At 39.9% G+C, this 24,889-nt stretch overlaps 1 protein-coding gene across 1 annotated transcript; it reads left to right on the top strand.

The window, feature by feature from the left end:
- On the top strand, positions 1–23,580 carry cry1b (cryptochrome circadian regulator 1b). The gene is made up of 15 exons (XM_088923020.1): positions 1–1,017; positions 12,983–13,091; positions 13,932–14,074; positions 14,531–14,715; positions 15,107–15,195; positions 15,574–15,714; positions 16,133–16,444; positions 17,380–17,531; positions 17,642–17,844; positions 18,141–18,239; positions 18,774–18,860; positions 20,385–20,468; positions 20,969–21,046; positions 22,509–22,615; positions 22,997–23,580. Exons 1-14 carry the CDS (start codon positions 860–862, stop codon positions 22,610–22,612), a joined length of 1,944 nt encoding a protein of 647 aa, XP_088779146.1. The 5' UTR covers positions 1–859; the 3' UTR covers positions 22,613–22,615; positions 22,997–23,580.
- Positions 23,581–24,889: the final 1,309 nt, after the last annotated feature.

The raw sequence follows: 24,889 nt of genomic DNA, 5'->3' as shown, positions 1-24,889 counted from the left end.
CTAAGGCTGCGTTGTGACCATGGCATCACACTACCAGAACGTGACTGAGGGCAGGGACGTCACTCCCGCTGCAGCCAATCAGAGTCCGCGAGTGGCGGTTGCGTAGCAGCAGGGCGGGGCGGAGGGAGGGCGCTTGACTGACGTGGCCGGAGAGGAGGGTGACTGTCGCAGTCTTGCGCCGAGAAACAGAAAGAGCCAGCAGTGTGGTCTTCAGCCCGAAAATATTAATACACACTACGGCTCCGCACGCTGGGGTTCTAAGGGATGGCTGTGAGAAACCCGGATAATCACAGAGAGGGCCAGTGTCGTTGCAGGCAAAGGATCTGTTGTGGGAGACGGTGAACTGACACCTTCATCATCGTCATCGCCTTCAGGAAAGGGCAGTTTCAGCCCCTAGTTCGTGTGTCACTTTCAGCAAGCAAACGAGCAATTTTCTGGCGTTTGGACCCGTGTGGGAAAGAAGTTACAGAACCGGCGATCTAGAAAAGGGCCGGCCAGAGTTTGTGTTTGTTTCCCCCCCTCAGGTGTTTCAAACCTTGACGGATCGTCTCTGGGCTCGGCGGGTGTCGTGACGGAGACGAAACGCTGGGATTCGCGCCCCAATGGTTTTGCTGGCGTTCTCTGGATTTTACAATTCCATGGGAAAAGTTTTGTTAGAACAGGGTTAATTCCTGCCTGGGACACGCCGTTCCGAACTGACCGCTTCTGTTTCGACTCAGGTAGACTAAGAATAGGGAAGACATCGAGCACGAAGTGAAACCCGCCGGCTCTGTGGTGTCTGGTTGACGTGCCACCCAAGGCCCTGGTAGTGTAGGAGTAGTGGTTTCAGAAGAGCGTGTTTCCACCGCCGCAGGGAGTAATGGTCGTGAACACTGTCCACTGGTTCAGAAAGGGCTTGAGGCTGCACGACAGCCCTGCGCTCCGGGAGTCCCTCAAGGGCGCCGCCAGCTTGCGCTGCGTCTACATACTGGACCCCTGGTTCGCGGGGTCGTCCAACGTCGGGATCAACCGCTGGAGGTGAGAGGGTTTGAAAAAACATCATGACGATCAACCGCGTTTGAAACTTTTTGTTTTTGTTTACTAAAAACGCGCGAGAGAGGTGCTCCATGTGCGGTTGTGTTGTGTTGCGGATGTGCGCTGTTCCTTGTGTGTTTGCATTCCTAGTGCTCCGGGACCACGTTAACCTCTCGGATTGTGCGCTTTGTGTGTTGCGACACGTCTCCTGTAGCTACAGAACTTCGCGCTGGGGCGAAGAAAGTTGTTTACAGCATTTCTACCTTGGGAGCTGTAGAACATTATTGTCGAATTAACAACGAGAAACAATGAATCAAGCTGCTTAATGTATTGCTTTATATGCAAATTTAACTACGTACCCAAAAGAAGACGCTAGATTTTTGCTGCGCAGTTATTGATCAAAATCTGCTGTCTTAGCTGTTAGAGCTGTGCAATGCTGTGAATCAGTCAGGCATCGTATTAGCATTGTCTAGTCGCTACCCACTAACCCTAAAGTATAACATTTTTTTTACACTTGTGAGGCTCTTCCTGTTACATTCTTGTATGTGGAATAATACACAAGTTTACAATAGTTTTGAATTAAGTGTCTCCTATTTATGCACCAGGAAACACCAGAAGGTTATGTCACGTGCAATATGGAAGTTATTTTTAGTTTTTCGTCTTCTGTGTGACAGTTAGAAGTACACTTGTAAGAAATTCTTGTTATTGGGAATAATAATCAGTAATTAAGAATGAAGAAGTATGCAGTGCAAAATGTTGATGTTAATGACAACAGAATTCGCCCTGGGATACTCAAAGTTGTCTCATCTGCAAACAACAAATATATTGACGACACAACCATTTTTTTTTGTTTTTTACAGACTAACTGTTTTAACAATAGGTGGTGTACCATTGAGAACTGGATTTGACTTTTGTATTTATAAATGTTATAAAGAGCCAAGTGATTAGATCTTAGATTTTACTGCTTCGGGCTGAGTGTATTTATAAAGTATTGTGACATATTAAGTGATGTCTGGGTTGCTAAATGATGAGCTGTCAAGGAATATTGTTTCATGTTCGAATACTATATTACCTTGGACATACGATAGCTTGATCTCGGATGTTTTTAAGACAGTTTCATTTAAAGAGTCTTTTAAAGAATAGAAAAAATATAATATTAATCTTATATCTAAGTTTGTCTGAATTTGGATGGATAAATGCAGTTTCCTTTGAAAAATTCAGGTGGGTAGCTGCATCAGCATGTGTAGGCTTCAAAGGAACAAGTAATAGGTTTATTCCATGCTGAAAAGAGAAGAAAGAAAACACAACGTTTCGGCTGTGGAGCCTTCTTCAAGTGTAACACACTTCAGGTGTGTTCCTTTAAAAAATGACTAGCAAGCTGTGAATGTTATTACTTTGGTCTTAATGAATGCAGCAGTTTCTTCACATTGGATAACAAAATGTATCCTAATATGGAAAAAACACAAAGTGTGGACTTTGTAATAAATGTCTACGTCATCTGGAGGCCTGAAGCCTGTATATCTGCCAAGAGAAAATAATTAATAAAAATGCTATTATGCAACAAATTAATTGAAGCAGAAATCCTATAAAATTACATGACTGAAATTAAGTTATATAGACCTGCATAATTGCTGGTCCTGTTTGACTGTGAAATAAGCTGACATGCAAGTGTACTGTACAAAGAAGATTTGGTGAAACATGATGAGGGCACTATGCTGAAGCCTGTTTAAAATAGTGTTGCTTCATTGCATGAAGATATTGCATGTGCTGTTAATGTGTGTGCCTGGATGGTGTAGCACAAGGGTTAAGCAATGTTGAAGTGTGAAACAAAGTAAAAATGAAGGAAGCAAAATTTGATCATTTGTTGCATTTATGATAAAAATCATGGTGTTTTACTTCTGCAGAAGCTCAGAAAGTTCATAATAAAAAGAGGATCGGGAAACTTTTTGTTTACTTCTCTTGAATAAGGTCATTCAGCCCTTCCATCTAGTTTTTTTGTATTTCCTAGCTTATTGATCTAATGTGATCTAATGTTCTTATCCAGCCATGTCTTGAAAGAAGTGGCTGAGCATGTTGCTCCAGACTCCCATAACCCTTTGGCTAAAGAAGTGCCTCCTGTTCTCGGTTTTAATTTCGCTTCTCTTAGTTTCCATTTGCTTTTGGTTTTTGTTTGATGTTAATGGGGGGAGTGACACAGTGGTTAGCATTGCTGCCTCATGGCGCTGGAGTCTCTGGTTCAATTCCTGGGGTGCGGTCTGTGTGGAGTTTGCATGTTCCCCCAGTGTTCACATGGGTTTCCTCTGTGTGCTCCCCCCCCAAGACATACAGCTTTGCTAATTGACTTCTGGGAAAAGTTTCAACTTGACTTCACAAAGATGCATCAAAGCTGAAACTGATGTGAGCATAGCCACCAAATTTCTCATAAGCAGCTTCTTATATTTCCCTTCTCATTTTTATTGCTTGTTTTTCTAGCCTTCGACTTTATGCTTCTCTGCATTAAACATCATCTGCTGTCTGTTTTTTACAGTCTTGAATTTCTTTTGAGCCAGTGTTTTCAAATCGTCCTGTTGTGTTGTTATAAGGAGGCCATTTGGCCCATCTAGCTTGCTTGGTAGTGAGTAGTTAATTGATTCAAGAATATCATCTGACCAGGGAATTCCCATCAACAGCGTGACTGGGTACTGTTTGCCGCACTCCCACAGCCCATTGAGTAAACTAGTGCTTCCTCGTCTCAGTTTTAAAAGCATTGTCATGTAGTTTAAACTTGTGCCCTCTGGCTTTTGTTTTGCTGTTCAGCGTACAGAAATCTGCTGGACTGACATTTTGAATGCTAGTATTAGGTCCTCTTGTAGTCTTCTCTATATCATCTGTAGACTTTACTACTTTCTGATTATGGCAGAATCTTAATACGCAAGTAATCTAAATTAGGAAGAGCAGTGGTCCTAATACAGGTCTTTGTGGTACTCTGTTACTCACATCACTCCCAGTACCACTATCACCCCTTATCTGTACTCTTTTCTGAATGCCAGTCAATTATATAATTATATAAATATACTTATTTAATTAAACCTTTAGTGTAACACTATACTTTGTAGCAATATCTTCTTCTAAATTAATGGTATTCATTTTAAATAACAGATGGCATAATTTTTGGAATTTCTGCCTCAGCACATCACAGTACACACGCGGGCAACTCTGATCAAGACAAAAATAACACATTTTCTTTAGCTGTTTAGAATTACATCTGTTTTTGGAATACCTCTGAAATACCTTTCTACTTGCAAGAAAACTACAATATTTTACTGAAGCTGAAGCTATATGGAGTGTCTTCCACGCTAGTGCACGCGTGTTAAAATAATGATTCACCAATACTGATAACTGCCTCAGGCTAAACTGGACACTTACATTCGTTTCTAAGTTAGTATTTCTATGCTTTTCCAAACCTAAGGATGCTGTACATCATGAATAAAGAAAAAGACAAGAAAACTACAGTAAAAGTAAATGGGGGGGGGACAGTTTTTACAAATTGACTGTAGGCAATCAGATATAGATTTTGATAAAAAGGTATGTTTTACGTTTAGATTTGAAGAGAGTTAAAGAAGTTGTGTCTTGTAAAGTCTGAGGAAGGTCATTCCACAACACAGGAGCAGCGATATAGTCACCGAAAGCCCGTGATTTCATCCTGGGGACTGTAAGAAGAGGAGCTGAGCCTACGGGGGGAGTGTAAACATGCAGAGGTTCAGAGATGTATGATGGAGCCATAGTGTTTAGAGCTTTAAATGTGAACAAGTTACATATTCAAACAAAAACTTTATAGGCAACCAATGTAGAGTCTTACCTGAAGGAGTGATATGCTGCCCGGGTCTGGTGTGAGTCAGTACTCTAGATGCAGAGCTTTATAATAATCATTATTGCTTACACTTATATAGCGCTTTTTGGGACACTCCAGTCAAAGTGCTTTACAGGTAATGGGGACTCCCCTCCACCACCACCAGTGTGCAGCCCCACCTGGATGATGCGAAGGCAGCCATAGTGCGCCACACATCAGCTATCAGTGGGGAGGAGAGCACAGTGATGAAGCCAGTTCAGAGATGGGGAATATTAGGAGGCCATGATGGGTAAAGGCCAAGGGGAAATTTGGCTAGGATGCCAGGGTAACACCCCTACTCTTTTCGAGAGATGCCCTGGGATTTTTAATGACCACAGAGAGTCAGGACCTCGGTTTTACGTCTCATCCGAAGGATGGAGCCTTCTTATAGTATTGTGTCCCCGTGACTATACTGGGGCATTGCAATAGACCGCAGAGTGAGCGCCCCCTACTGGTCCCACTAACACCTCTTCCAGCAGCAGCCTTTGCTTTCCCAAGAGTCTCCCATCCAGGTACTGACCAGGCTCACACCTGCTGAGCTCCAGTGGGCTGCCAGTTGTGCTAGGGTGATATGGCTGCTGGCTGCAACATATTGTTCAAAACAACAGCTTTGAACTTATTGCCACTTGTTGAGAAGAGAGTTAGGGACCACATACAGTAAAAAGTTGGAGAAATCAAGCCTTGATCTTATAAAGGCATGGATCAGGCCCTCGGCATCGGGCATTGATAAAAATGGCCTAATGCGGGCAATATTTCTAAGGTGGAAGAAAGATGTCTTAATCAAATCTTAATTTAATTTTTCACATGTGGCTCCAAGGACGGGGGAGGATTAGGTGTGACTCCCAGACTCCTGACAATGGCTGACGTGAGAATGGTGAAGCCATCACTGTTGCTGTGAGACCTCTAAGTTTATCTGGCTAAGATTTGCAGTCCACCAGTAAAATTTCTGTTTTGTCACTATTATAATTCTTGCCTTCTGCATTACAGGACTCTTGTCATTACTCTGTATGGTTCTGCTGAAATGTACAGAATTTTACTGAAGGGACAAAGCAAAATGACAATAAATTTGTTCAAATTTTTTTAATACGCAATAAAATAGAACCAAATGATAACACTGTTTTGCTGAATTAAACCACTGAGGTGTCAGTTTCTCATTAATGCTCTGGATGGATCTTACTATAGGTATTTGTTGTAATTACAATTCCTGGGTTTTTTTTTTAATTCTGTGACTTTGAGCATTAATTGCAAGTTGGTGTGGTGGTTAGCAGAGCTGCCTCACAGCTGTTGGGCCCTGACAGAGGTCTGATTCTGGACAGGGAAGTCTGGTAAGAACAGGAACTTTAGTCAATTTTTGCAGTAGAGTGAAATTCCTATGTTAGGTGAAAGCAGCTTTTACAATTGATTAGGACTAGCTGGGTATCTGTAATGGCTTCCAAAGAAAGTTATTTTTTCTATCTATAGCAGGGATGGAATCAGGTTTGTGTTGGTGTATACCAGTTTGTCGCCTACTAAATTTTATCGAACAGAGTTTAAATGGATTTGTATAGCGAGAGTGACCTATATGATTGGGAGGCTCCAAGGACCTGGTCAGGATTGGCCATGCGTGTTTAACACAAACATCCAAAAATAAATGGTGTATATGAGTTGAACCATTTCTTCTTACACTTTTGGCTTGAATACCATCTGGATCTAATTTTGTAAAGTGAAGCCGTAGCTTCCTGGAAATGGTAGTACACATAGTTCTTTGACATTTAACATTCAAGTATTCTGTTTACATCTCACCCATCGATGAACAGTGCAGTTGAAGTGTTTACTTGAATCATTTCTACTGTGCTAGATTTAGAAACAAATGTTTTTACGGAGGTTGAGTGTTGTTTCAGTGGAAGACAGAAACTGATTCACTCTCTTGGTGTCTCAGGAGCTAAACGGATGTTAGTTTGTGAGGACCTTATTCAAATAAGAACATAGAAGTGTCTTATTGCAGGTTGTTTCAGTAGACATTTTATTTCAGGTTTTACTGGGGATTGCTGTAGATTAACACTTTAAATTGGAGTCATGTTTACAGTGGTTTATTTAGGTGAAAGAGGTTATTCTCTTTTGTACACTTGGGAAGGATGTAGCATACATCAGGATAGGTTAATGTGCTTGAAAGGGTTGGTTTATCATTAAAGATGTACTGTTAGGATTTTGAAACAGAACTTGAAAATGAAAGGGGTAAGAATTGAAGTACTTTTACATAAATATCAAACAGTCAGCAAAGAAACATGGCATCTTGATACAAAAATGTATCAACATGCAGTGATCACTGTATTACAGCAATGTAATAAAAACTTGATTGTTCAAAGAGATTCTGTGCAAAGATAAGAAACAGGGAAATATATAGAAAAATGTGTTATGTCAACGATTACATAAATTAATGTATTGGTATAACAGTCATTGTAAAACCGTTTAATGTACATAACAGTGAATTTAAACAGTGCAGAATCAGCAGTCAAGTATTCAAAGCTATTGCAGTTCTAAAATTGTCGCTTCATTAATTTCCAAGAAGATAACAGTGTTAACTGACTTTTTCCTTTTAACGTACTGTTGATAGGCTGGTTAATGCCTGCAGGGACTTCATGCTGCCTTTTTTGTGAAACTTTTTTTTCCCTTTTTGTAGAACCAGGATAGTGCGGTGCAAGATCTGAAATTCTAAACATGGCCTATTCTGGGAGACTTCACACTACGTGAATGTCTCTGTAGGTTTCCACTATATGGCTGTTACCTAGTCAGAAAATAGATGGCATAACTCACATAGCCACTAGGAAGTAGGGCACTGTGTCGTTGAGTGGTTATACAATTTGTTGCTGTTAGAGCAGCTGACCTACTTCTGCAAACCACCCAGTGCAACTGTGGTATCGTAAAACAATTCATCTCATGTTTACTGAAGTGGGAGGAAGAGGAAATTGTGTTTTGGGGGAAGATGTCACTCAAGCTTTCATTGAGAACCATCGCATCATTATTGGACTGTGGATCCAAACACTGATTTGTATGTTCACAATGCTATTTTAGTGACTTTGACAGGCAAACGTGTAGCAGAATGATTGCTTGTGTCATAGTCATTTTAGAAAAGACCTGAAAATGCTGAGGTGTGGAAAACTAAACAAGGCTGCTGATGTTTTCCAGGAGTTCTGCTAGTGCTTGGTGTAGTTCAAACTTTCAGACAAGATCTTTTCTTTTATTAAACTAATCTTGACACATTTGTACAATTTGCAACTTATTTGAAATTTATAATACCTGAATGGTGTCACATTCAGTGTTTACATTGTACTTAAAAGATCATGTTTATAGGAGGAAATCAACACTTTGGTGTCTTCCCGACTGTGAAATTACTGGTTTACATGTGAATCTGATCTGATTCTTTCTGATTTGTATTTTAAATTGCATATCAAAAACATTTCTTGCATTTTAGGAGCAACCTGGTTTTAAAGTATCTTCAAGGCACACTTAACACATTGGCCCAGAGATTGCAGTATAATAAAAGTCAGAAATGGCAGAATGGATAAATATAGCTTCAGTTTTGCCATAATTTATTATTCTTTGTAGTTTGAGATTACTTTCTGCTGCTGATTGCTGTCTCCAACTGTGACCCAGACAGTGCAAAAAACACGTGTGTGCTATTACTGTAGCACCCAGCCACATGGATTAACTTGTGAGGCCTGTGCAGACAGCCTGCACCTCACTGGACTTTCTAGGTCAGACTTTGATCGGTGTTGGTTTGGAGCTGTCTGTGTTGTGGTGACCCAGTCAGTTCCATAGCCACTATAGTGGTGAAGGCCAAGCAGATTTGTAGCTCGTAGGCAGGATTTGTAACAATGATTCTATTGGTCTCCTACATGTCTGATTGTAAATTACATTAACATACTGACATCCAAGAAAAAAGTTCACTATACCATTTGCTTGTCACAGCTGCTTTGCTTTAGGAGCCTTGCACAAACAATTATTGGCTTGCTCTGAATTTTTCTTCTGGCTTCCATGAAAAATGTTCTTGCCAAACACATTTCTTATGTAATTCATATTATGTTATGTTAATTCAGTCATGTTATGTGGTGTTTATTTGTGGCTGTCGGGTATTTGTGGTTCTTTGGATGTTCTGGTAGGTATGTAATTCAAAGAAGAAATTCACATCTGGAAAATGAATTAGAGCCCTTCTAACCTTGCAGCATAGAGTACCTACTCCTTCAGAAATGTCCACAGACATGAAGAAAGACTCATTTCCCATTAGCATGGAGTTAAAATTGATAACTTTTAATTTTACTGGTGTTATGGAATGGGAGCTCTATCTATATTCAATCATTTTTGGCACAGTATCCAAAAAAATTAATTACAATTAATCAAAATTTGTGTTCTGTGAGGATTTGAACTGTTAGAGAACAGTAGGTGCTTAATGGATTCAAGAATCTCATCCCGCTATTACCTGAAAGAAGCCTAGAAAAATGCTACCCAGCTATGTTATTGAAGCCACATATCCAAACTTTTGCTCTTGGTTTTAAATACACTCCATTTAGTTTGCTTGTGCATTTTCTGATTCCTGTTTTACTCTTTGTTCTAAACAGCTCCATTTGGTTGACCTTATAAAGGCCGAAGAGAATTGTAAATCAGATCCCCTTGTACTCCGTTCAAGACTGAAAAGGTTCCATTCCTTCAGCCACAGTGTTGAATGTTCCCCAGAGCCCTGAAAAGTATCTGGTTGCTCTTCTTCGGCCCAATTCCTGAGCATGTCTTTTCTAGAATGTGGTGACCCAAGTGATGTAAATGAGGCCTTACTAGTGTGTTATACAGTTCTGCACTTTAACTCTCCCTACTGTACATTGGGCTCATTTATATGTTGAGTTGGTATGAATCGCTGCATTATCAATAACAGAATTGGATCAGTGCATTATACTGGGAATTCCATTCTTTAATTTTCATTTTACTGATGTTATGTAAGTCACTCTTGGGTATTTTCATTTTATGTAACTGATGTGACCTATATTTCTACCCTTTCTTAATTATGCATTTGCAATTTTTGCTGAGCGATAGTTAGCATCCTGTTTGGTTTATAATGTTTTGGTTCAGAACAAATGCATCAATTTATATGGTGAAACTAACAATGGGGGAAACTGTTATGCATCACGGTGCTAAAAATATTTAGTTTGAGGGAATTGTGGTTTCATGCTATTTCTCTCATATACAGGAATGAACAATTTACACTATGAAAAAGCCCTCATACCATATTAATTAGTTTCCTCCTTGCTATCCTTCTTCGGTCATTATTTGAGTCATGAACAGTCAAATTGGCCAATGTGAGAGTGGCCTCCAGAGATGTAACTCTGGGATTTTTTTGTAACTTCCTTGATTATTTTCTGGTTTGTTGTTACCTTGTGATTGGATGACTGTTGCTGCATACAGTGACTGTGGTCTTCATCTTCATTCATATCTAACAGTGAACTGGTGGAGCCCTAAATTCTAAGAAAAGTTTTTATAACCTCTGTACTGATAAGCGTCAGTAACTATTTCTGAGGTCCTCAGGAATTTGCTTACATTATGGCATTACTTTTTTCCACACTCCTGAATGGTGACAGTGTTTTTTATCTTTATATATTGTGGAGCCTTCCAAACTCAGTCCTCAGGATCTACTTAATTATTTAAACACCCAATTCTAATTATTCCCTTAATTGAACTAATGGAATTAGGAGTGTAGTCATTTTTTCACATCCCCTATACCTTAATTACTCTGTTTTTTTTTATTCATATGTAATTTTGATTGTAGAGATGTGAAATTAATTACTATAGACCCTATTGGATATGTGCATTAAGACTGGTTTTGATTCAAGAAGGCTATTATGGTAAGACATGAAATTTCCGGATTTATTTTTGGGATTCGCAAATCTTTTCTCTGAAAATATGAAGATGTGGAACCTTTGAAGCATTTGATGCGTGTTCAAAACTCAACTTTGACACTAGAGGTTCTTTTTGTTCCAGCTGGTATTTAAGATGGTTTGAATGTTGCCCTAGCTAAACAGAAACATAAGTATTACACTTGGAGGACGTGTTGTACATTTCATGCCACTAAGCTGCCTATCAGCTTGTCTTATGTCATGATATCATAGTATTCCTAAGCTCTGGATCAGACAGCTTCAGATGCCTTACTGATTATGTCATGAATTTTAGTGCACTAACCAGGAGGCAGTTAAAAGCAGGAACTAGGTTTGTAGGTCATTTCTATTGTATATGTAGGGCTATTCATTTAAAGAAGGCTCCATAGCCAAAACGTTGTGTGTCTTTTCAGCATGGAATAAACCTTTACTTGTTCCATTGTAGCCTACACATGCTGACGCAGCTCCCTACTGGAACTATTCATTTAATGTTTTTTTTCCCTACTGCCCATCTCACTTCAAATGGTAGTTAGCAGTTGTTGAGTCTTCATTAGATCCCCAATTGAGGGAAAACTATCCATTGCCCTTTGAGATTAGTATAATTGTTTCTTATTAACTGTTATGTTTTTAAGCGCTGTCTTTTTAGTCATTGTACAGTATGCTACATGCTTCTCCTTTCTGTTGAAAAGAATATTTGCACATCTCATCTTCTTCACCATCACATGATGGTGAGTAAAATCCTGCAGCCATAAAGAATCCACTCTGGGCTCAGCTGTGAGGCTGCAGACTGAAATGCGAGTTAAACGAGCTCTGGGATTAGTGATCGGCGTCACCTGTAACCTCCCCTCGAAGGACTGATGAGGTCAGGCTCTCAGCTGCTGTGATGTAGAGTGTTAAGCAGCTCGGGCTGGGGTTTGTAATGAGCAGTTTCAGTGTTTTTAACCAAGAAATGGAAACGGGTTGTGCTGAGTTCAATGGGCTGTCACATGGTTAAAGAGAAAACCCTTTAAAATGGACAGCCCTTTGTTAATGACACTGCTGTGACCATCATTATTGTTCTGCTTATTGCAACAAGGTTCAGTCCCTAATATGAGAAGTTCTTACATAAAAGGTAGTAATGATACTTGGTTAGGAAAAAAGGTGAAGGCATACTGAACTAAATCTGTTTTAAAATTGTTGGTGCCGTTTAATCACACCATTGTGTCTGCTTGCATGTTACATGTTGCTCCTTTCCCACTTTAAACAGTCTCTGATTAAATTCAGTCCACTCTGTTCCAGAGTTTTCCTACAGCATGCTCCCTAACGATTTAAGTGGAATTTCTGTGCCATTGTCGTTTGGTATTTTTCCTGTTCATCAACTGCACTTACTCTTTTCACCATGTTTTGTGGACAGGACTTGGTGTATTTTCAGTCTCCAGTATTACATTTGTTTTGGCGACAGTGGGGAAACTGTGAGAAGAGAGACACTGTGCAGTGAATTCATTGTTTTCTCATTTTTTTTAAGTTTAAAGTAATTTGTAAGATGAAAAAATCGCTCAGAAATTAAAGGTGATGTCAAATGTTCTGAATTCAATAAGAAAACATTTAAACATTATTTAAGTGCATAGTGGTAATGGGAATTTTGGCTTTTTTGTGCATGTTGATGAAGATTTTACAAAGACCGAGCCATAGAAATTCAACATAAGGCTGCTTCATTCCAGTTCATTACACAGGTTTTATAGAGTGGGCTCCCTAATGTTAATTGGTAATGAGCATGATCACTTTTGAGGAGGTGATTATATTTATGTATAGCTATGGGGTATGTCAGAAGGGCTGCATATTTAGTAGGCTAAATTTCTTCACTTGCACTGTGAATGGATTATTTGGTCACGGTGGAAAGTAAGGTATTTGGTGCCATATTTCAACTTTCCGTGTGCACAGCTAACATTTCTATAAAGACAAAAAGATAGTCCAAAAGTATCCACCGTCTAAAGACAAAACAATCGTTACATACCTATTCATTGCTGGTAATGTACTTTTGTGTTGCAAGGCAAAATCATATAAGCCGTTATCTATTACTCATTTACACGTTTAGCGAGTTTTGCTGGCAGAGAATTGTTAAGTGTGCTCAAAACTGGCAACACTCCAAACCCTGATAGAACCGCTGAAATAATCAAATTCTTTGATTTAGCGGACCTGTAATTTCTTAATTCCATGTTTTTAGGTTTTTACTTCAGTGTCTGGAAGATCTTGATGCCAGCCTTCGGAAGCTGAATTCCCGCCTGTTTGTCATCCGAGGGCAGCCAGCGGATGTCTTTCCCAGGCTTTTCAAGGTGCATTCCTAACACAAGGGTGCCAAGACCGAAACCCACCCACTTCCACCTGGGAATACAGGTCCCCCACATGCCAGGAAGGACAGCAGACTCCACACGAAGCTGAGCTGGAAGATGCAGAACAAAGCCCAGGGTTAAATAAGCATGGCTGCAGCGCTGTTGCTTGTGGTATTTACAGAACCTGAAGGGCTCCCTTGTGTCTTAAATATCCCACTTGTTTGCAGTCTGTGCCTCACTGTTTATTAGTCTGATAAGATGTTCTCAGGAACACATTTTCTGTTCTTGGAGTTGAGGTTCTATTACTAGGTTTCTAAAATTAAAAAGGTGCTCTTTTATTTTCTTTGTAAGATATTTGGCATGTATAGTACTTGGGGTGTTTCTGGTAAGTGTAGTTGCTTTTGAGGCGATGCTGAATTTTTGTTATATAGAAACTAGACAATTATCTTTCGTGTGTTAGCAAAGCAGCCTGCCTACTTTGTAACAAAAGGCTTATATTTAGGCTCCTTTGGCCTATGACAGACAAAATGCTTGGCTGTCATCTTATTTAGTGCCCATGATCACAAATGGACAGTTTTAATAGTCCTGTCTGAGTAAATCACTGTTACAATTAATGAATAAAATACAAGTTTAATGTCATTTCACAAAGAGTATATTCATATTTTAGTTCTTCATGAAGTAGTATTCTTACCTGTGATTTTCTGATATTTTCAGATGCTGCGTAATATAGCTTCTTTCTGATATTCGAGTTTGTTTCTGCTCAATGCATTACCGTTAAAAATCTGCAGTACCTATTTTTATTTTGATTGTTTTTAATCGGCTTTAATTTTTTATGCTCTCCAGGAATGGAACATCAACCGCCTGTCGTTTGAGTATGACTCTGAGCCTTTTGGAAAAGAGAGAGATGCAGCAATTAAAAAGCTGGCGAGTGAGGCTGACGTGGAGGTCATCGTGCGGGTCTCGCACACCTTGTATGATTTAGACAAGTAAGCCGTTTTTCTGGATAAGAGAACCACCTATATTCTCAATATATAAGAGAATCTGATATTGTTGAGGTTCTGTAAGCACTGTATGCACAAATTATTTTCTTCTGTAATGCCTTGTTCTATTTCAGAATATGTAAAAATGTGTAAAAAGCTGGTTCATGTTGTATGAAAGATTCTGAATGCCGACAATACCAGATGCAACCAGTAGATGGTGGCAGATACTTATGTTTTAAGTCATGCTGTACTAGGAAATACTGTTGCAAAGCATGTGGTATTTTCTCTATCTCGGTGAAAGGACTGTGAGACTGATCTAATAGTATGTGCTTGACTGCTAATCTTTGCATTTATCATTTATCTAATTAACAACCCATCAGGTTTTCTGAGCATATTAAAAATGCATTATGCATATTGTTGTCTGTGTACAATGTAATAAGTGTTGTGTTTAATTCTCTTCAGGATTATTGAGTTAAATGGAGGGCAGCCACCTCTGACATACAAGAGGTTCCAGACTCTGATCAGTCGAATGGATCCTCTGGAAACCCCTGCAGAGCCTATCACTGCAGAGGTGATGGGGAAATGCACAACTCCAGTGTCAGACGATCATGATGAGAAATTTGGGGTCCCATCTTTAGAGGAACTGGGTGAGTCCTCCATTGCCAGTAGGGACTGAACATTTCATAAACCCATATACCTTTTACTTTTTATTCTTAATTGTGTGGTTTAAAATTCGTTTTAAATTTTCTATCTTTTAAAGGTTTGATAAGATTATCTAAGCAGGTTCTAAGTTCTTCTGTAATGAACTTGCTAAGGAATATTGCACCATATCTTCTCAATTTCAGAAAACAATCTAGAAAAATGGTTAAACACATTTCCTAGTGATGTACTGCATCTAGTTTTATCTGTACTTTCTTATCAAAATGACTTTTTTTCTGAGTTATTTTGTGCCTAGATGTGGGTCAGCAGGTCATAGCCCTAAATGTGAGTGTGCTTTGAGTTCTGCATTTCATTATTTTCTGGCCTCTGTACTTACAGGTTTTGACACGGAAGGCTTGTCCTCTGCTGTCTGGCCAGGAGGAGAAACGGAGGCTCTCACTCGATTGGAAAGACATTTAGAAAGAAAGGTGATGACAGGCTTTGATCTGGAAACCTCAACATGTGCTCCTATGTGTAGAGAATGAGCAACAATACGAGACAATGACAATATAAACACTACACCTAAAACAAAAATGAAAGAGCTAAATGGACTGCGTGGCCTCAGCCTTTCTTATGTTCTCATCGACACCAAAATGAAGCTTCCTTTCCCGCTCCCGAACTATGCGTTATTCAGTGATTGAGGGAGACTAGTGCAGAAGGCTGATATTTAGATCAGAATTAAATTAGATCAGAATTTGTAACTTTTTGCATGTTAAATAACCCTTCTTTCCTAAACTTGTATTATTGCACAGTTTTTACCAATGTCTGTACAGAACTCACTGAGAAATGTTTTTCGGTCGTTTCAGGCGTGGGTAGCCAACTTCGAGAGGCCCAGAATGAATGCCAACTCCCTCCTCGCGAGTCCAACGGGATTGAGTCCGTACCTGCGGTTTGGCTGCCTCTCCTGCCGCCTCTTCTACTTCAAACTGACAGACCTGTACAAAAAGGTGAGCAGGGATTAGAGCATTGTCTGAAGCCGACTTTATCTTAATTTCATGGAAACCTTATTGTGGTGGTGAATAAAATAATTACATTGTACAGATTTGACTTAAACTTTCACATACGCAGCAAATTACCACGATACAGTAGGGCTTATGAATGTATTTAAAACTTATTTCCATGTCCTTACCATGTAAGCAAACCATCTGTATTATGGGAAATTAGTAGGTGTGATCAGGTACACAATTCTAATGGTTTCATGAAATGTTTTCTGCATTGAATTATTAAACCTACTTTCTATGAAACTTTAAATAGTGTAGCAGATTTGTGCCGAGTATTATTTTGAGGACTTTCCAGGGGTGTGGTTGTCAGGTGCGTACAGTGCCGTGGAACAGTTTGTAATCCCTGTTCTGCGTGTGCCAACAGGTGAAAAAGAACAGTTCGCCCCCGTTGTCCCTCTACGGGCAGCTTCTGTGGAGGGAGTTCTTCTACACGGCAGCTACTAACAACCCCCGGTTCGACAAGATGGAGGGGAACCCCATCTGCGTGCAGATCCCCTGGGACAAGAACCCAGAGGCTCTGGCCAAGTGGGCTGAGGGCAGGACGGGGTTCCCCTGGATCGACGCCATCATGACCCAGCTGCGACACGAGGGTTGGATCCACCACCTGGCCCGGCACGCGGTGGCCTGCTTCCTGACCCGCGGGGACCTGTGGGTCAGCTGGGAGGAGGGCATGAAGGTAAGGGATAGGCAGGCACAGTGTGCTGCTGGCACTGGCGGAGGATATTCCATGCCCTCATCATGACTATTTTGGGTGCAATAGAAAAACAACACATGGAAATCTTCAGTATGTAGAAAAGTTGTGGAATTCTGAGCCATGCTGCTATGCTCAAACCGTACAGTGACCTCATAGGACCTCATTCAGAATCTGGTGACCAGACCACAAAATGGTGTGACAGATTGAGGACATTCAAAAAAAAGATTCAATTAATTTGAACAACAGCGATTCTTAGTCTCAGGTGATTGTCAAATACTGAAAAGTTAAGCTAAATCTCTTCAGTCTGGGGGGGGGGGGGGGGGGGATGGCTGTTGAGAGGAGACGTGATCTGAACATATAAAGACTTCGGTGGTACAGAATGAGCCCAGAAAACTGTATTACTCTCTGGAGCAAACAAGAATATGGGATCGCAATTTGAAATGTAGGATCAAAACTAGGAGGCACAGGGTTCTTAAGGAAAGGATTGTTAGAGGCTGTTGGAGGCTTTCCAAGCAGATTGCTTAAGCCCAAGACTCTGGGCTTCTTCAAGAAATGTCTAAATAAAAAAAAATAATTCAGAATATTTCTGTAAATCTAAACCAAGACATCAATGTGTGGTGGGTTTGTATCCCTCATTTAGATTGCAAATTTTTATTTTTTAGTTTGAACAGCACAAATCTTTAAAAAGACCAATATAATTGATCATAAGAAACGTTCACCGTTTGTGTCCGCAGTTTGTGAAGTATGTCAATATATGGTGAATTAATTATACCATACTGTATATTAATATCCAGTTCAGCGTGGCAGGTAGACCAAGACAAATCTCCTTTAATAACAAGATGGAGATTGTGAAATTGCTCCCTTGCTGGTTATCTTTCTCCAGTGTAGGTTGTATCTCAGGCTGTCTTTGTCCTCAGGTGTTTGAGGAGCTGCTCCTGGATGCAGACTGGAGTGTGAATGCAGGCAGCTGGATGTGGCTGTCCTGTAGCTCCTTTTTCCAGCAGTTCTTTCACTGCTACTGTCCAGTGGGCTTTGGGAGAAGGACCGACCCCAATGGCGATTACATCAGGTAATGTAATGGGTAGAATGCCTAATCCAGTTTAAACAGTTTGTTTTTCTGTTATTAAATCGCAATAGCTACACACAATACCATTTTCATTTATAATGACATTTTCCTAGACGTTATTTGCCGGTTCTGAGGGGATTTCCTGCCAAGTACATCTACGATCCTTGGAATGCGCCTGACAGTGTCCAAAAAGCAGCAAAATGTGTCATAGGAGTTCATTACCCCAAACCCATGGTGCACCACGCCGAGGCCAGCCGCCTCAATATCGAGCGCATGAAGCAGATATACCAGCAGCTTTCGTGTTACAGAGGACTTGGTAAGCCAATCAAGTCCTTATTTGTTACTTTTTGGATTGTTTTTTGCCCTAAGGTGTATATAAATGTGGATCTAAAATCACCAGATCAGTTGTACCATCAGCTCATGTTTGGTTGTTAATAAATACTTTTTTGTTGTCACCACTGTATTCCACTCGCTTTTAACAAGTCTTATCTAATGAATCATGGGATGTGGCAGCAGGTGTTTGATTCGTGAATAAGGTGCGTTACGTGTTCTTGCATTACCAGGTTTTCCAACTCGTTTATGATCTCCTGCCTGTTGTGTTTTGTCTTGCAGGCCTTCTTGCTTCTGTGCCTTCCAATCCCAACAGCAGTGGAGTTGCTGGGATGACAGGGTTCTCCTCTGGGGAGGGAATGCACAGCAGCAATGCTGCAGGTGATCTTTCTTCCCTTCGCCACAGTCCAGTTAGTTCACGGGACAGTTAGCACCGACGGTCATTTGCCTTCATGCATTTCAGACCCTCGGCAACAATACTTCTAAAAGGAGCCCGATAAGCCACTTGGTTTCAGAGCAGGTTTTAAAACCTCATGACTGTGTGACTTTTTAAAAGAGTTTATTTTAAAGTGTTTGCTTTTTCCACATTAAGAATGTAGTATGCTAAATGACAATTTGGAAGTTATGGTTAGTTATGTTATTTCTTTCAAAAATAGTGGTGGGAATGTCTTCAGTTTAGGTTCAATCTGAGTAATAGGCTTCTTGCACAGGTTCTGTACACATCACCGTGTAAACACCAGAATAACAAAATTCTGCATTTTCAAAACCTTAATGCAGTTGTTCACAATTCAGTTCCTAAGAGTACTGTTGCCCATCACCTTCCAAAGGTACTGTTAAATGAGGGGTACTGAAGCATAGGTTGGAACAGCTGAACTAAGTGATTAGTCATTTAACAGAATTGTCCTGTTTTTGCAGGTACTTCAGCAGGAGGAGTGGAGGGACAGGCTGTCACTGCGCTGTCTTACTCACATGGAGAATCTCACAGAGGGTTGCAACAGCAAGGTAAAGTTCCACAAATAAAACAGTTTTAATATTACAGAACGCCAATACACAATGCACAATAACAATATGTAGGTATAGAGGAACCTTTTTTCATAAGTTTGAAGTAAACACTTCTACTGGTCAGAGCTTTGTAACACACTGAAGGCGCCCATCTGCCTTTGTGGACTTGAAAGGTGTAGTGATCAAGTGCCCTAAACAGTGCTGTAGGCCAAGATATTATATTTCTTACCTATTATATTAGATCACTTCTCAGAAAAATGTTCAGGAAGGAATCTGTCAGCATTGAACTGACAGTTCAGTGTCAGTGCTACATTGACAGTATCATGAACTACAAAGGAACAAGTACATAATAAAATAATGGAACTTGAAAAGATTAAATTAAACACTGTTTGGAATTAAGTCCAACTCTGATTTTTCCACATACCAAAAGGCACCACAGGTGAAATGTTATCTTCTCTACTTTTTGGGGTATCTTCTAAAAAAACTCTTGTAAATGGGCCATACTTTACATTTTCAGTTTTAAGAAGGCTGTCAAAGCTGTGTGGGAATGAGAGAACTGCTTAATTCTTGACAAAGCAGGTAGAAGTATATGCAGCAGTTAGATAAGAGCATAGCATTTCGTTGTAACGAACAGTTCTTTCCGGACCCTATGCGGACGACACAGTCCGACGGAGTGGGGGGAACACTAGGGAAACGTCATGCAGGAATACGGGGCTGAAGACAGGGGGGCGTGTCCAAGGTGCGCTGGTGCACGGGGAAGGTGTGGCCGAGGCGAACAATCCGAGAGAGTAGTCCTTAGGGATAATCCAAAACGCAAGGGTAAGTCCAAAACCAGGAGATCCATCAGAACAAGTTAAAAACCACGAAGGCCGGGTCGGAACCGGCGGACGGGGAACAGGAACGGGAACGGGAACAGAGGTTAAAACCTTAACAGGACCAGGCGCCTCCTGGTCCCGGACTCGCACGATATGGAAATCAGATGCAGAGCCCGGATGAGCGTCAGCGCCTGGCTTTTAAGGTGGGCTGGGAATAGGGAACAGGTGCAGAGAATAAAGTCTTAGTGAAAGGGCTGGAGCACCCTTAAGGAGGGGGGACTATAATCGTGACATTCGTTACGTGACTACTTTGCAGACAGTTTCTGCTTGCAAATGAGAATGTAAAATTAATTTCAGTGTACCTGATTTCTTAGTGTTAAATTAAAATGCAGATAACGTCTTAGATATCAAGTGAGTACAGACAGGCAAGTGGATATAAATTCCAAAAAAGCTATAAGTCAGAATTACATTTCTGTGGGTTTTAGGGTTTAAATCTTGTTCTGTAACTTTGGGGTCTGGGGAAGTATGGACCAGATGTGTGATTAAAGACAACGTCCTGTTTTATTTCAAGAAACAGCTGGATGAGATCCTTGGATCAATAAGCTACTAACTACCAAATGGGCTAGACGGGGCCAAATGGCCTTTTCCTCTTGTTTGTAACATTTCTCATGGTTTTTATGTGAATCCCGGGAAATCTTTTTCCATTCAGGATATCAGATGCCCTCTGGCAGAAGTTCCCTTCCTTCGTACTCCTCAGGGGACTCTCAGGCTGGCAGCAACCTGTTGCCGCAAGGTGAGCAAGAGGGGATCTCTCTCTTCAGGGTGCTCCTCTTTTTAAAATCACATGAACAAAACCCACTTTCTGTCACCCAGCATTTCTGCAGGACTGAGTTTTGGAACTTATTTTTGTTTGGTGTTTGATCAGCGCAATAACCAAATGAATATCATAAGACCCTGATAATCACGAGTAGCGTGGCACATCTATTAAACATTCTATACATTTCATTCAGCATTGTAGCACTTGTACACAATGAATGTTTTATAAAGGAGGGCTTAAAATAAGGATACTAAAATAATCAAGAAAAATGGGAGAAACCAAAGAAGATGGATTTCATTCATGGAATCTAAAAGGTCTTTGAAGTTCTTTAGTTATTACTCCAGTTAAATTTAACGTTGAAAAAAAAACATTGTTGCTTAGTAGATTGATACATAATAGATTTGTCTCTGTAATGCATAGTAACCTCAGTTTTTTGTGATGTACTGCATGTGACCTGAAGTTAAATTATTTTCAAGGCTACACACGTGGAAGTACCATTGTGCATTATACACAAGGAGATTCACAGCAAGTGTCAAGTGTGATACTACAACAAGGTACGTTTTTTTCATATCTATTTTAAGTCAGTAGACCTGTAAAGAACTAGAAATAGCTGAATAAACAATGAAACCACACATATATATAAGTGACTCTTAAGCACTGTACCATTGCACAAAAATGCCAATACCCAATGGAAGCTGAAATAAAGAAGAAAAGATGCAGAAACTTGGCAAAATTAACTTGAGGCTAAATGACCCATTAAAAGTTGTAGAAAAAATATTGGTCTTTTAATAATTCCTTACACTTACGCAGCGTATTTCTGGACACTCCACTCGCTTTACAGGTAATGGGGATCCCCTCCACCAGCACCAGTGTGCATCTGGATGACGTGAAGGCAGCCATAGTGCGCCAGAACGCTCACCACACACCAGCTCTCAGTGGGGAGGGGAGCAGAGTGATGAAGCCAGTTCAGAGATTTGGATTATTAGGAGGCCGTGATTGGTAAAGGCCAATGGGAAATTTGGGAAACACCCCTATTCTTTTAGAGAAACGCCCTGGGATTTTTAATGACCACAGAATGTCAGGACCTCAGTTTTACTTCTCTTTCGAAGGACGGTGCCTTTTAATAGTGTAGTGTCCTCGTCGCTATACTAGGGAGTTAGGACCCACACAGACCGTAGGGTTAGCGCCCCTCACTGGCCCCATTAACACCTCTTCCAGAAGAAACCTTAGTTTTTCCCAGGTGGTCTCATCCAGGTACTGACCAGGCTCACAGCTGACCAGGTTGCCAGTTGGGAGTTGCAGGGTGATATAGCTGCTGGTCTTTTGACAGATTTGTTGATGATTTTAACAGAGCATATGGTCATTAGGTGTGTTATATGTTACAAGTGTTATGAAATGTTGAATTGTTTATGCCATCAGTTGTCAGAGTATGTGAATGTGTACAACAACATAGAATAGAATTTAAGCTCTTAGTTATAACTCAACAGTACAGTTCTCTCAAATCCATGGGGTTGAGGGGAATGGATTCATGTATTGTTATATCCTATCACTTAACACCAACTCTAATTTTAAGAACCATGTACTCTTGTCGTCATGGAAACAGCAATGGCAGACAACAGACCTCCATAAACCTCTGTGAAATGCAAACCATAGTAACAAACTACTGCAGAAACAGAACATTTTGATTTCTGCTCCTTACTTTTACAACAGAAGCTGAATAATTAAGTATTGCTGTTTCCTTTATTTTATGGTAATGATTTGGATATTTTATGTAACTATAGCTGCATATTTTTTTGGAATCAAAAGAAACATCCAACTTCCATTTGGGGTGTTGTAGTATTGTAATAAATATTGATCTTATTAATGATCGCGAAATAATAATGACATTATTCATTGAGCGATAGATAAAGGGCTGAATCGGACATTGGTTAGAACTGCTTCAGTGATTAACTCTGTTAATGGGGAGAAGACAAACTGAGTAGATTTTTGACAAAATAATATTTCTGATCATCTTAGGGAGAGGGCACCTTCCAAGTGTGCTAACCACAGTGAAGCGACCCAGTCCTGAGGAATCCACTCAAGGCATCGTTCCCAAAGTCCAGAGACAAAGCAGTAACTAGCTTGTAAGTGTCTCGCATCGCATTGTCTCTTCACGGTATGCACCATGTAGGCTGTAGGAATCGGATCGTTCTATATACAGAGAAATACAAATGATACCTCACAGTAACCAATTGATTCTTTTAACACAATGTTCCCGGTACAGTTTCCACAACTCCCTTTACGCTAAGCACAGAAAAACCAAAATGCTGAGAAGTGACAGACGTCTTTCTCAGGGGACACATTACTTGGGCTGATGCCCTTTAGTAAACTCTATTACCAACCCAAACCAGAATGTTTTCTGAGAAATTGGATTTGAAACTCTGGGATAAATAACTGTGTTTCAGTCTCTTGGTTTTCACCCATCCGGTCTTTTCTTCGGGAGCTGATTGTCATTTCCTTCACAGCGATTTGGGAGGCAATAGGAATCAGAACATTCATGTACCGATGGACAGAAGAACTCTACACTTTTCTCAAAGCTGTTTATCTTTGCTGAAAAAACAAAATGATCTTTTATGAAGTGCACGACCCTTTCTGTAAGCACATTTCCATGTTCAGAAAATTTTTGAAATGTATATTATTACAGGGACAATCTGGAACTTTGTGTATATAAATTATTTGATTAATTCAGCTTACTAAAACTGTAAATATTTGATATTGTATGTTTTTGTTTAGTTAATAGACCCATTGATATATTTTTGATATTGCAAATATGATACGTTACAATTTAACTTTGATCTATATGAAATCTTCAGATAAAAGAGAAGGATGTTTTTAGACATTTTTAGATGCTGTTCATCCTACTGTTACCTTTGCTGTCAGGATGTTTTTAATTATGCGTGCATTCACTGGTGTAATCTATGAAGCTTTCTCTTTAAAGTTGTTCCTGTACAGTATTATTGATATTATGTACAATACCAAAATATAATTGCTTCTTTATGTATTGTCACTTCACAATGTGCTTGTTTCATTAAAAAATCTGGGTAATTTACTTTACTGTTGTTCTTTGTAATTTGTCTCTTAATCTATACAGATGCAGCCATTAATATTTCGCGATACAAACCCTAACCGCACGCATCTACCCACAAACCACCGCGGTACGTGATTGACTGGCCAAAATGACCGACAGGTGCGCTCGTGGTGCATTGGTTGGTAGTGAAAAATTTAATCATTTAATCTCTTTACTGTGCACATTTTCATCCGCTTAGTAGTGAATATTTATATGGAATTTTACCACAAAAGGGAAATTTTAGTAGCTGAGCATAAAAAGAATAGGAGCATAACGCATCTGAAGGTCATAAACGATATTAATTTAGGAACATAAACATATTATGTAAACTGTATATTGCTGGTATTGTGTGTATTTTTTCTTTAAAACACTTAGTATTCCATTTCTCCCTAAACATTTTAAGCATCAAAGTCTTACATGTGGTTATTTCAAAACGTTTTTACATGCTCCTTCTGACCATATTACTGTACGTTTATATACTTTGTGAAAAGTGATTGTTTTAATTTTTTCTGCGAATACGCTCGTTATCGGATTAAGCAAAAGCATACTTTTAGAATTGGATTAATAGGGAATATAACATGGATTCGCGTATCTAAATAAATTAATAACGGTATAACTATATTCATGTACTGTTGCACAACAGTAGTACAAGACTTTCCATTGATATGTGTGTGGCTGTTTCAGTGGATGTCACATGAGTGCCTCAGTGGAGTGATCGCTTAAGTGACTGATTTATAACCCTGAGGTCGGATGTTCAAACCCGGCTGTCGCTATGAGTTTTCTTTTAACAAACTTTTCTTTGAAAAATAAAATAGCAAATATTATTGGCATTATATTGACATTTTTTATATTTCTAAATATCACAACATGTTCGTACTGTATGTACCCAGCGGTACCGCAGGGTGTAGGTCGCAAATCCATGTGAGCCTGAAAGTCCAACATTAATATTGTGCATTCGCCTGGCGCTACGCGGTTTTCGCATCTCTCTCTCTCCCCCTGGGGAGTGCTGCCTGTGCCGAATTTCACTCCACTGTCTGAGTCTCTGTGTCTAGATTGTTTGTAAACAAACCGGTTTCACAGGTATTTTCAAAGTAGAACAGGGCAAGTCTTCCAATGAAAGACACTCCACCTTTCCCCAAAGACACATGTTTTCTTAGAAAAACAGATTCACAACGCGAAGCTGTGTCAGTCTTCTGTGTAAAAAAAAAGTTGTACCGCAGCATACCCCGCTCGTTTTGAATGGCTGCATCTGTATATATTGAGCATTAAAAGAAATATTGCTTACAAATGC

This window comes from Atractosteus spatula, chromosome 8 (genome assembly GCF_055471065.1).
Source record: "Atractosteus spatula isolate fAtrSpa1 chromosome 8, fAtrSpa1.hap1, whole genome shotgun sequence".
Lineage (NCBI taxonomy): Eukaryota > Metazoa > Chordata > Actinopteri > Semionotiformes > Lepisosteidae > Atractosteus > Atractosteus spatula.
Note: the sequence above shows the minus strand (reverse complement) of the source record. Positions and strands in the feature narration are given on the sequence as shown.

Bases quoted from the DNA above. Each gene is read 5' to 3' on its own strand.
- cry1b (XM_088923020.1), top strand. From the start codon at position 860: ATGGTCGTGAACACTGTCCACTGGTTCAGAAAGGGCTTGAGGCTGCAC. The intron at 16,445-17,379 runs GTAAGGGATAGG...CTTTGTCCTCAG, and splicing joins GCTGGGAGGAGGGCATGAAG to GTGTTTGAGGAGCTGCTCCT. The intron at 18,861-20,384 runs GTAAAGTTCCAC...TTTTCCATTCAG, and splicing joins CAGAGGGTTGCAACAGCAAG to GATATCAGATGCCCTCTGGC.